We start from the raw sequence: 12,737 nt of genomic DNA, 5'->3' as shown, positions 1-12,737 counted from the left end.
AAATCTCCCTCAATCGCCTGGGGATTTAGCCAGACGAACGGGGGAAGTGACGTGGAGGTGGATTACGATTATGACAGATGTTTGTGGTGATCGTCGTCGTCCATCCTGTAGAGAAAAATAAAATAGATCTCTAGAGGGGAAACTTCGATAAAGGTTAAAATTATGATAAAAATTATTAAAATAAATTAAAAAACACGAAATTTTAACCAGAAAAGATAATAATTAGTTTTTATGAGTTAAATTTAATTATAATGAAGAAAAAATAATTAAAACTATAATAATTTGACTAAAATATAATAAATTAAAAAGATGAAAATTAATAAAAAAATTAATCAGAAAAAATAAATTACTTTTGAGTCAGAATTTAATTATAAGGAAGACCAATTAAATAGAACTACTTAATTAACTAAAATAATCATGAATTAAATGTAACTAGACGACACACAGACTAACAAGGGTGAGAGTAACAATGAAATGGGAACCAGATGGAAACATTAATAAAGGAGGGGAGAGAGAGAGAGGGAGAGGGAGAGAGAGAGAGAGGGGGGGGGGGGGGGAGGGGTAACAATCGAACAGAGAGAGGCGCCATTCTTTACCCATAACCACTAAATGGCTCCCTTGTTTCCTCCCCTGTTTCCTTCCTTCCTCCTTGTTTCCTTCCTTGTTCCTTCCTTCCTTCTTTCCCCTTTGTTTGTTTTGTTTGTTTGTTCGTTTGTTTGTTGTTTATTCCTTGTTATTTCTTCCCTGTTTTTTGTTCCTTGTTTGTTTGTTTGTTCCTTGTTTATCTCATGCTTGGAGTTTCGTTGTTTATCTCTTTTTCCTCCTTGTTTGGTTTGTATTTCCTGTTTGTTTGTTTGTCCTTTTGTTTGCTTCGGGGGCTGTTTATTTGGGTATAGGAAGAGGAGAAGGAGGAAGAGGAGGAGGGAGGAAGACCTAATGAGAGAGGAGAACTGGAGAGGAGAGGGGAGGGAGGGAGGAGGGGGAGAGGAGGGGGGGAGAGGAGGAGGGGGGTAGAGAGGGAGGAGAGGGGTAGGGAAAGAGGGGGAAGAGGAGGGGGGGTGGGTAGGAGAGGGGAGCGAGTACTGGGGAGGGGGAGGGAGGTAGGGAAGGATCCGGGGAGGGGGAGGTGAGGGGAGAGGGGAGGGATCCGGGGAGGGGGGAGGAGCGAGGGGAGAGGGAGGAGAAGAGGGATCCGAGGAGGAGGGGGAGGGAGGAGGGAGGAGGGAGAGGGAGGGAGAGAAGAGGGAGGGGGACATCCATCACGGTTAAGTCCCAACATTGTGCATAGATGGGGCCTGATTTATCCCCAGGCTCGATACTGATGTGAGCTGGGAGGAGGGAGGAGGGGTGTGTGTGGGGAGGGGGGGAGGATGGTGGGTGGGAGGGGAGGTGAGGAGGAGGGGTGTGGGGGGAGGGGGTGGGAGGAGGGGGGGGAGGCAAGGGGAGGTGTGGATGGTGTGGGAGGTGGGGGGAGGAGGAGGTGGGGAGGGGGTGGGGTGGTGGGGGAGGAAGGTGTGTGTGTGTGTGTGTAGGGGATGATGGGGAGGGGATGAAGCTGGGAGGGAAAAGAGGGGATGGGGAGAGAGAGGCAAGGGAGAAGGGGGCAGAGAGGAAAAAGAAAGGAGCAAGGAGAGAGAGATGTCGCTTGAGAAAGACACGATTCTAAAGGCCCAACATTGCTGATGAGAGGAGAGAGGGAGGAGGAAAGAGGATGGAAGATGGAAGGGAAGGATGAGAAAAGATGGAGGAAGATGAGAGGAAGGAGGCAAGAGAGAGGAAGGATGAGAGGAAGGCAGCAGGCGCCTCCAACAGGCCGAATTAAAGACGTCACACCGATAAACAATAACAAACCCACGTCATCTAAATACGTCATTAATTGATAAACAATAATAAAACCCACGTGTCATCTGTTACGTTAACTGATAAAATAACAAAGCCACGTGTCATCTGTTACGTCACTGATAAACAATAACACAGTTAATGCGTCATCTGGTACATGCCACCATAAACAACAACAAATCCCACGTCATCTATTATTGTCACATCAATTATTCCAACACATCAAATGAATAATCACTGATCACTAACATCCAATCAGGGGTATAATTATATCACATGAATTATACATCCATCATCCTCACAAATTGTCTTCAGCATGAATTATAAATATAAATACTTTTTTCACACCTCTCTCTCCTAAAAAAAATCTTCCCATTCTCACAATAGTTCAGGATCAGCTTAATCTTCCAGTCTGAACACTCAAAGTTTTCATTCTATCCATCATCCCTCCACCTCCTTTCTTCTTTCTTCTTCTTTCTCTCCTCCCCTTCTTCTTCTTTCTTCTCCTCCTCCTCCCTCCATATCTTCTCTCCTTCATGTAATTCAGAAGTTTAAAGACGTTTTAAGGGTTCGTCCCTTATGTTCCAACTGTATATTTCCATACTGCTCTCTCTCCACATCCAGCAGCAAAGACACACAACCACAAACCCTATAAGACGGACACTACCACACTTGTAATCCCATGACCTGTGACCCCTTACAGCTATCGGTAATGCATGTCGGTAGTATTTTTATCGCCTGGGGTCCAGCTCCATGTCAAGGCAACAGTCCAGGTCACAGACCAAGGCACACATGTATCTGGTTTAGTTATCTTAGGTTTTGCCATGGTAAGGAAGGGGTAGGGGGTGAAGCTGGGTAGGCAGGGGGGGAGGGGTTAAGGTAGGGGTAGGAGGGTGTAGGTAGGTGGGTAGGGTAGGTAGGTAGGGGAAGGTTGCTGGGTAGGGGCAGGTAGGCAGGGGCTGGGCAGGGTTGCAGGCAGGGCTAAGCTGTAGTAGTCCTGGCTTGTTTTTATTTTGGAAGCTTGTTTGTGTTAGGTTAGATTTAGGCCAAATAGGCCATGGCTCCTTCCACCTCCTTCACACCCACCTCTCTCCTGGACCTCCTCCCACTCTCCCCCCTCACACCTCCCCCACCTCCCCCCCCCACCCCATCTCCTCCCCCACCATCTCTCTACTCCCTCACCCCTGATCTCTCCTCCCCTCACCCCATCTCCTCCCCCACCACTCCACCCACCTTAACCTACCTCCTCTCACTGGTTCCCCAACCTCCCACTCTCTCCCCACCTCTCTCCCCCACCTCCCCACCCCCCCCCCACCCTCCCCACCTCTCCCCCCACCCTCCCCCACCTCTCTCCCACCTCTCTTCCTCACCTCACCTCACCCTCCCCACCTCTTCTCACCCTCCCTCACCTCCTCTCACCTCTCCTCACCTCAATCTCTCTCCCTCACCTCCCTCAATCTCCTCACCTCTTCCTCACCTCCCCCACCTCCTCCCTCACCTCCCACCTCCTCCCCCACTCTCACCTCACCTCACACCTCACCTCTCCTCACCTCACCTCCTCACCTCCCCCACCTCTCCTCACCTCTCCCCACCTCACCTCACCTCACCTCACCTCACCTCACCCCACTCCCACCCCCACACCTCCTCACTCTCCCCCACCTCTCCCTCACCTCACCTCTCCCTCACCTCTCACCTCACCTCACCCACCAAACACAGATGCCCACAAGAGGATTTTTGATATATTAATAACCTCTCGTTAATACCGACGTTGGCAAGATTGCCTCCCACATCATAAACAAGGAGCTATGAATGGCCGGCCGCCAGCTACCACCACTACTAACCAGACACATCCTCATCCAACTCTCTACAACAGAATTATATCTGGCTAAATATCAGTTCGGTTGTTACACAGTGAGTGGAAGTAACTAATTGAAATTACAGAACTGAATGCTGACTCACCCCTTATTATTTTCACACACACACACACACACACTTACACACACACACACACACACACACTTACACACACATTTTACACACACACACATACTTGCTATATATAGATAATTATGCATAAACAACCAAGAAACAAACTATTGTTAATGTATAGTACCTATATATTTTAATCTGAAGTATATAACAGGTATAAACTTATAAAGACATATAACTGTATAGAGGAATGTATGAAATAGCTTAATAAGAGTTGATTTAATATATAAGCCTTGAGTATTAGATATAGTAGTGTGATATTGTGTTACCTTGTGTGTTAATTGATATCATATGAGAGAGAGAGAGAGAGAGAGAGAGAGAGAGAGAGAGAGAGAGAGAGAGAGAATGAAAGCACACACAACATTAAAAATATAAAATAGTGCAGTGAACACAATACAACAAATAGATCATAACGTCTATAATTCATTGTAACCACCGTTAAATTAGGTTTATACAACACAAATAATTATTTTTTGTTCCGACACGATAACATAATCTAACCTAATCTAACGTAATACTAACATAATTATAGAACTAAACCGCATTTGTTAGTTTAATCAACTTAAATCCTAATAAGATACGTGACTAATCTAACCCAATGTTGCTTTAACCTTACCTAACCAATGCTAATAATGTGAACCAATCTAAATGTAAATGACAAGCCAACCTAACTCAATACCAACATAGCTCACCTAAACTAATGCTAATTAAAGATGTTAACTTAACTCTAATCTAATCTAATGTTAAATCCTGAATCTAACCCAACCTAACGCTAACTCTAAATCCTAACCCAACCCAACCCAATCAACCCAATTAACTTATCTGGGTCTCCAACGAATTTAATCTCGATTACTGTCCCACAACCCAACTCTAACCCACGCAACGAGCTGAGAATTACATATGAGAGTAGGGTAAAGTTAAATTATATGGCAGTTGAGGGTCTTACTTAAATAGTTCAGGTAAAATTAGTTTTTTGTTACAAGGTTTATGTTGATGGAATTTAACCGGAAAGTGAAGTTATTGTAGGGTTGGTGTGTGGTGAGAGTGTGGTGGGGAGGGTGTGGTAGAGGAGATGGTGGAGAGGTAGGTGGAGAGTGGTGGTGGTGGAGATGTGGTGGTGAGAGGTGGTGGAGAGGACAGGAGTGTGGTGGAGAGCAGGCAGGTGAGAGGGGAGACAGAGAGAAGAGGTGATGGTGAGTGTGGTGGGAGAGTTTAGGAGACATTGGGGGAGGTACGGTGGAGGGTTACTGAAAGAGGGTAGTGATATTACATAAGTGGTGGAGAAAGATAAATACGGTGGAGGAGGAGAACGTAGCTACTCCTTCTACCACTAGCCCACAAGTTAACTCCAACAACACCCCCCTGGGTAATACACAACACTCCTGGGAGGAGTCAATTGAGAGTTTAATGTTGTAATTCTGATTTCCTTGTTGATGCCCAGTAGTCGCCGAGAGACAGAACACAATTACATAAAAACGGAGCCCATTCGTAGAAGGAGCAGGGCTGGTGGCTGTGGTGTGTGTGTGTGTGAAGTTATATTCCGTGGTGTGGCCAGCGTGGTATAAAATGAATACACAATAAAACAATAAAATAAAATCAATAATTATAGTCAGCCCTCTCTCTCTCTCTCTCTCAATATCATAAAAATCGTTCTCAATAACCTCAAAGATCCTCTGTAAATTCAGTTTCTTAATACCCTTTAACAAATCTCAAATCGCCTCACACAATTATTTGGGGTAAGTTGCCTGAAACCCTGAGCTATAAATGAAGGCTCTTAATGGTTGAATAATAATTCCAATATCATTCTGGGTTGTTACTGAATATCATTGTTACTAGTTGCCTCCATTGTTACTGGAATAGTCAATGTCACACGAATGTCTGGGGTCAGCAATAGCTGCTCTGGTTGTTACTGAAGCTGCTCATTGTTACCGAAGGTTTTGGGTTGTTTATTGAAGGCTCATTGTTATTTAATATTTAACAGCATTGAAGGTTTCATTGTTATTGCCATTAGTTATTGTTACTGAAGTTGCCTCTAATACTTGTTATTCCAATATCAGTCATTCTCAATGTTGAATGTCAATGTTAGTCAATTCTGATTGGTTCTTGGCTGTTACCGAATAGCTCCGTCAACACTTGAAGGCTCCAATATCGAAGGTCTAATTGTTACCGAAGGTCTGTTGTTACCGAGGCTCTAATGTTACTGTAGTCATTCCGGTTGTTACCGAAGGCTCCGGTCAAAACATCAGTTGCTCCATTAAGTCACCGAGGCTCAATTGTCATCAGAAGGTTTTGGGTTGTTACTGAAGGCTCAATGTCATCAGCCGCCTCATTGAAGATTAGTTGCCTCGTTGTTACCGCTAGTTGCTCTGGGTCGTTACTGAAGGTCGGGTTGTTATCAGAGGCCTTAATTGTTACCGAAGGCTCTGGCTGTTACTGAAGGCTCAGTTGTTACCAAGGTCAATTGTATATTTGGGCCACTGAAGGCTCAATACATTATTGCCTCATTGTTAATGGCCCAATGTTACCGAAGGGCTCCAATGTTATCACCGAGCAGTCTGGGTTGGTTATCAGGGTTGCTTCAACAAGCGATATTTTGTATTGCTCTGGCTGTTACCAACAAGGTTTGAATGTTAATGGGGCTCTGGTTGTTACTGAAGGTTTCTTGTTACTTTGAAGGCTCTGGCTGTTATTGAAGGTTTGGGCTGTTACTGAAGGCTCTATTGCACTAGTTGCTCTGGGTTGTTACTGAAGGCTCTTAAGTTTGTTACTGAAGGCTCTGCAGCTGGCTGAAGGCTCTGGGCGTTGGCTGAAGGCCTGGGATGTTACTGAGCTCTGGGTTGTTACTGAAGGCTCTGGTTGTCAAGGTCCTGGGCTGGTTGCTCCGATAGGTTACTGTTATTCTGAATGTTACTGAAGGTCTTTGGGCTACAGGAAGGCTTGGCTGTTACTAGGTTGGCTTGGGCTGTTACTGAAGGCTCTGTTATGGTGACTTAATATATACAATTTACGAACGTTTGAGAATTTAAACCCTATCTTTACGCTGATTGGTCTAAAATTTGATGACATTGACTTCTGATCGACATGTCCAAATGTCCGATGGTGCTGCTATTAGTACAATATTTTTTAGCGGTTTAGAGGCTGGGATAGACTGACCAGATTAGGTGGACTGTCAACTGAACTGGGACATAAGTTTCTCTTTATGCTGATTGGTCAAAATTTCAACGTCCTTAATGCTGATTGGCCAGTGTCATAGTATTAAACTAATAGTGGCACTATTGATTGGTTTAAGTAGAAGCTAGGGTTAGGTTAGGCTATCATAACCCTACTTGTTGTTATCATGGCCTCTCTCTCTATAAAAACTCAAGAGATTCACCCATTATCTCTCTTATAAAGCTTAAGAGACCTCACCATTATCTCTCTCATAAAGCTCAAGAGACTCACCATTATCTCTCTCATAAAATCAGGAGACTCACCATTATCTCCTATAAAACTCAAGAGACTCACCATTATCTCTCTCATAAAGCTCAAGAGACTCACCATTATCTCTCTCATAAAGCTCAAGAGACTCACCATTATCTCTCTCATAAAGCTCAAGAGACTCACCATTATCTCTCTCATAAAACTCAAGAGACTCACCATTATCTCTCTATCTCTCTCCCCCCAGAGCACCAGAAGGCTGTCTTGAAGCTTGCCTCCCAGATATCTCCTACCAGCGCCACATAGCCCGGGGATCGAACCTCCGCCCGTCCTTCGTGGTGGGTCGAGCGCTCCGACCTCTCGTCCACCCTCACACACCACGACTGTCTCACGCCGTTCACGAATTACTCCACAACCTGACGGGGCCGACGGAGGAAGCCCATAGGGGGGTAGGGGTAGAAGAGGAGGATGGAGGAGAAAGAGGAAGAGGAGAAGAGGAGAAGAAGAAGATACCAAGTAGGAAAAAGAGTAAACCAAGATGGCTGAAAAGACGTTCTCTTTCCTTGGAGAATTTGACACTTACCTGACCATCTTCCTCAATAACTGTGTCTCATGAATCATCGACTTATTCCTCTTCCTCTTCTTCTTCTGTTGCTTGTTCCGTGCCTTCAACTGTTGCTGATGCTTCTTCTTCCTCCTTCTCCTCTTCTTATTCTTCGTCTATTCCTGCTGTTATTGGTGGTTCCTCCTCCTCTTCTTTCTTCTCTTCTTCTTCTATTGTATCGTCTATTTTCAATCGTCTATCTTCTTTAACAATGTCTTCTCCTCCTCCTTCTTCTTCTTCGTCTTCTTCTACTTCCTTCGCTATTTCTTCTTATTCTCCCTCTTCTTCTTCCTCTTCTTCGTCATCTAGATTTTCATCATTTCTTGTCACGTCTTCTGCTTTAATCCCCTTCAATACCTCTTCCATTATCCCTCTTATCACTTCTTCCTCTTCTACTTCTTCTTCTTCCTCTTCTTGTCTCCCTTTCTCTCATCCTTCTTTGGTTATTGACTCTTCTTTAATTAATTTCCATCTTTATTCTTCCCCTTGGCTGTCTACCACTCCTTCTATGTCCTCTTTATCGGCAAATTCCTCTTCCACTTCTTCTTTTTCTTCGCCATCTCCTCTTCTTCTACCTCTTCCTTCTTCTTCTTCTCATAAGTGTCCTCCGTATTGCGCTTCCTTCTCTTCTCCTCCTCCTCCTACTACACCTGTTCAGTCCTCCGTTTCCTTATCTTCCTCGATTATCCCTCTTCTATCTTCCTCTTCCTCCTCCTCCTCCTCCTCTACCCCTCTTCCTCCTAAACTTCCTCAATCTATCTCCTCCTCCTCCTCCTCCTCCTCCTCCTCCTCTACCCCTCTTCCTCCTAAACCTCCTCTTCCTACCTTCTCCTCACCCTTCTCCTTGTCGTCTCCTCCCCCCTCTGCTCTTCCTCCCGCCGGCGCTCCAGGGAAGAAAAAAGACGAGAAGACAAAGGAAAAATATTCGGAACTGCAGCAGCCTAGACCAAGACTCACCACCGCCCCGATATCAGCCGACCCGATACTCGCCGCCCCGATATCAGCCGACCCGATACCTGCCCCAAGACCAACCACCCCGATGCCCGCCGCTCCAAGACTGCAGGCGGACAACAGACGAGCACAAGTAAACACAGGAATTGAATCATAAACAAAAAAATAATTTAAAAATAAAAATAAAATATTTCTCAGTGGAACAAAAATTGAGATTTGACGGATTTGAGTTGAAGAATTTGTTAAGGTTTATTATTAGATTTTTAAGAACATTTTAAGACCAGATAAATTACTTTGAAAAACATTTAATTGTGAAGATATTTTAGTCCTGGTAAATAAATCTTTCAATAACATCGAAATTTAATGATATTTTAGGACAAGAATTTTTTTCTTTTTTACGGAATTTTGAAAAGAATGAAACTTTATAAAACCAATATAGGAATTTATAGAATACATTTATATATATTGACATTTTATACCAAGTAAATTAATTTCTTTAAAAGACATTTATAGTTGAGAAATTTATAGGAAATTACAATAAACATAATTTATTCTGAGCCAGAGGAAAGAATAAGCTGAATAGTTACTAAAGTTGATAAATTTATTCTAAGGTTATTAATTAAAATAAATGTGGAATTAATCAAGAAGAAATTATATAAAATATTTGGTCATACAATTAATTTATTTCCAAACAGGAAAAAAATAAAACATTCACACGCAATTTATTCATAAAAACTTATTATCATGACTTTTTCCCAGACAAGAAATTTAATGAACACAAAATTTATTCCTACAAAAAATTGGTTATTCAATTAATTTACACCAAACAGAAAAAAAAATACTAACGGTCCTTTCTGTTAACGGCACAACACCCCCGTTAACGGTATATAATAACAATGCCTGGCTTTATAACAATATATAACTATGTAAGTTTATATCTATAGGATGACTCATATAACCCAAGTCAGGACCACATATATGTAACCATACCTGTTGTAATTAAGATTGACAGCAGGTGTGTACATGTGATATTATTTACATATATGCAGGTGTCAGGTGTGGTACTTTTCACTTATTGAGGTCAGGTACACATGTGTGGGTCAGTTACACTTATGTGGGTTTAGGCACACATGTCGGTCAGGTACACATGTGGTTCAGGTACACATATGTGGGTCAGGTACACATGTGGGTCAAGTACACATGTGGTTCAGGTGTACACATATGTAAGTCAACTAGATATCCTGTAGTGGAAAGGTAATACAGACACGTTTATGCGTCCCAAACACATTCACGACGCACTCACACACGACGCACTCACACACGCACTCACTGGCTGGGGCCCTCCTACACGTCCCAGGTAATACCAACAACATGAGCGCGTGTGGACACTTTACCAACAACAAACTCTCCGCCACACCTTAAAAAAAGAAGATAGTTCCACACAAGACCAAAACACACTCTAACTCACTTGGTATTTCGTAATATAAAAAAATATAATATTCAACGAAAACTTTTACGAATAAACCGAAAAATTAATATTATCGAAATATATAAACAAAATCTTTTAGTAGTTATTGTATTTACAAGAAAAAGTGGGTTTTAAAAAATATGGCGGGAAAGTTGTTTTGTTTACCTTCGCCGTGATTGGTGGATAGTTGAAGACGATCGACCTATTAGAATCTTGATAGAATTTGGAGAAGTAATATCGACTGTTTTGATTGGAGTTCGCCTTAAAGACTCCCGCCTTACCAGATATTTAAATAAATTTTACATGGACGGACAACATTTGCTCATATTGATGTTCACTGAGATAGCCAATCACATCCCACACGATATATCAGACGGGTAATGTTTGCTGTTTTGATCGGTGTTCACCAGAAGTCTGCCGACCAATCAACATCACAAGAAAATAGCACAGACAATAGTTACTGTTTTCATTGGTGTTTACTGGGCCAATCAGAACGACACACTGTATTTACGTATCATTATTACTTACACAAATTAAACAGAATATTCAACACACTACAAATACCTGGAACAAGGGTCATAAGTGCACTTATTATGCACTTGTAGGAGGCAACAATACTTACAATTCTATGCCGTATGAAGAAGTAATTTACAAAACTCTTGAGAACAAACTAATTATTATCGTCATCTTTCCGACAAGTAAACACATTGATCAAACTTGTAACTCAAATCAAATTCATAAAAAATAGATATTATATTTTACTGAAATATTTTATACCATATGGAGAAAAAGTATTACCAGATCAACGATATAACCTCCTCGATAAAGTTTATATCTCGTCGCTGTTCACATCACCTAATTGGACACACTGAATGGGGAAGAAAAAAATTTAAGCAGATTGATAAAAAAAGGGAAGAATTATGATCGTGAGAAACTATTATATTGACTTGGTTTGTATTATAATGTTGTACTTGGGAGACAGTGAGGGAGAGAGAGTTGTTTGCATTCTCTTCTGCCTAAGGAGGACACGACTACCCCCCCTTGAGGGACGCCACGCCAGACATATCAAAACATTGCATATCAATATTCTAACTCTTCTTATGATGGTGACATGTTTACAACGAATTTACCAGTGTGGGATAGCGCTTTCTTGTGTCTTATTGCAAATTTTGATACAGGTCCTATTGTTGCAATATTACACGTTCGCATAGATTGTTAATTGCAAAAAATAAAAAAAATTTAATCCTGAAATATGGGACGAGGTGTGATGTGTCTTATAGTGCATTTTGATAATGGTCATTTATTGAGATGTTTCTTGTTCTCCTTGGCGCGGATCCCACACGTCTTGAGGTTTCGTTGGCCAGGTGTAAATATAACACAGGCCAAATGTTGCAAGAGTATACTGTACATCGCCATAAACATTCATTGCAACTTCCCTGAAACGTGGTGACGTCGACGGCGGTGTGTTGTGTGTTAAGGAGAGGTTTGATAAAGGACTTCAAATGTCAGACTCCTGCACCTTCCCGCCGGCGCTAATTGCAACTGTCTTGACTCTCATTGCAAATTCTGATAAAGGCCTTCCCAGAGGCGCTAATTGCAAACGTCTTAAAGAGATCTTCCTTGAGATGAAACTTGAAGGACGACATCTCCAAGACACAGAGAGACAGAGAGAGACATCTTGAAGTAACCGGAGCTTAAGTGAACACTGTGGTTCATCTCTCATCAATAACATCTCTAAGATAAACGATATATATAATAATAATAATAATAATAATAATAATAATAATAATAATAATAATAATAATAATAATACATATATACGGGTTTCCGCCCCAGCAGTCAGCCAGTCATGTTGTTGTTGTTGGTGAAGGCGGAAACTATGCTCTCAAGTGCCACCCCCGTGTGCCAAGTTTGTCTACCATCGTTGTCAGGTTAATAATGTTATTGTACTGTAATTCTTTTGTGTGTTAATGATTATGATGTCCACACTCGCTCCACTTTCTTTGTAGGGGACAACACGCGCGCGCGCGCGCCATCCGGGAAACAAATAAATAAATACATATTGGCTTATTTGATATAACAAGGACGTTTGTTGACCCTGGTGTGACTATCACCGCAGGTTGTGTTTGCCGCCTTCTGCCGCAGGTTGTGGTGATCTTCCTGCGGTGCCGCTGTGGGCATGTAGTTAACCACCGCGCCGGTGTTGACATCAGCCATTATTGCTGATGCAATAAACAAAATTACTCAATTGTTTTCTAGTGTTTAAGCCCTCTAGCTTGTTAAGCCCCAAAAATATATTATTAGATTAACTGTAAATTATCTATAAAAAAAGTTATGGTTTTTTGAAGTCTAAAATAACCAGAGAAAGACAAGTTTCTGAACTGCCTTTTTAAGCTTAAAATGGAGTTTGTTGTACCGCAGCTTAGCCTAGTCTAATGTAGTGTATATACTGTGCTGTACTGTACTGCC

General features: G+C 42.2%; 1 protein-coding gene across 1 annotated transcript in view; it reads left to right on the top strand.

Moving 5' to 3' along the window:
* Positions 1–12,080, top strand: part of LOC121863696 — a 48,645-nt gene extending 36,565 nt beyond the window's left edge. The window contains exon 3 of the mRNA XM_042362439.1: positions 7,493–12,080. Within this exon, the coding sequence (XP_042218373.1) occupies positions 7,493–7,832 (340 nt within the window). The 3' untranslated portion in view covers positions 7,833–12,080. The remainder of the gene's footprint in view (positions 1–7,492) is intronic.
* The last annotated feature ends 657 nt before the right edge of the window (positions 12,081–12,737 follow it).

Source organism: Homarus americanus, unplaced genomic scaffold (assembly GCF_018991925.1).
Source record: "Homarus americanus isolate GMGI-L3 unplaced genomic scaffold, GMGI_Hamer_2.0 scaffold40248, whole genome shotgun sequence".
In the NCBI taxonomy this organism is placed as follows: domain Eukaryota; kingdom Metazoa; phylum Arthropoda; class Malacostraca; order Decapoda; family Nephropidae; genus Homarus; species Homarus americanus.
Note: the sequence above shows the minus strand (reverse complement) of the source record. Positions and strands in the feature narration are given on the sequence as shown.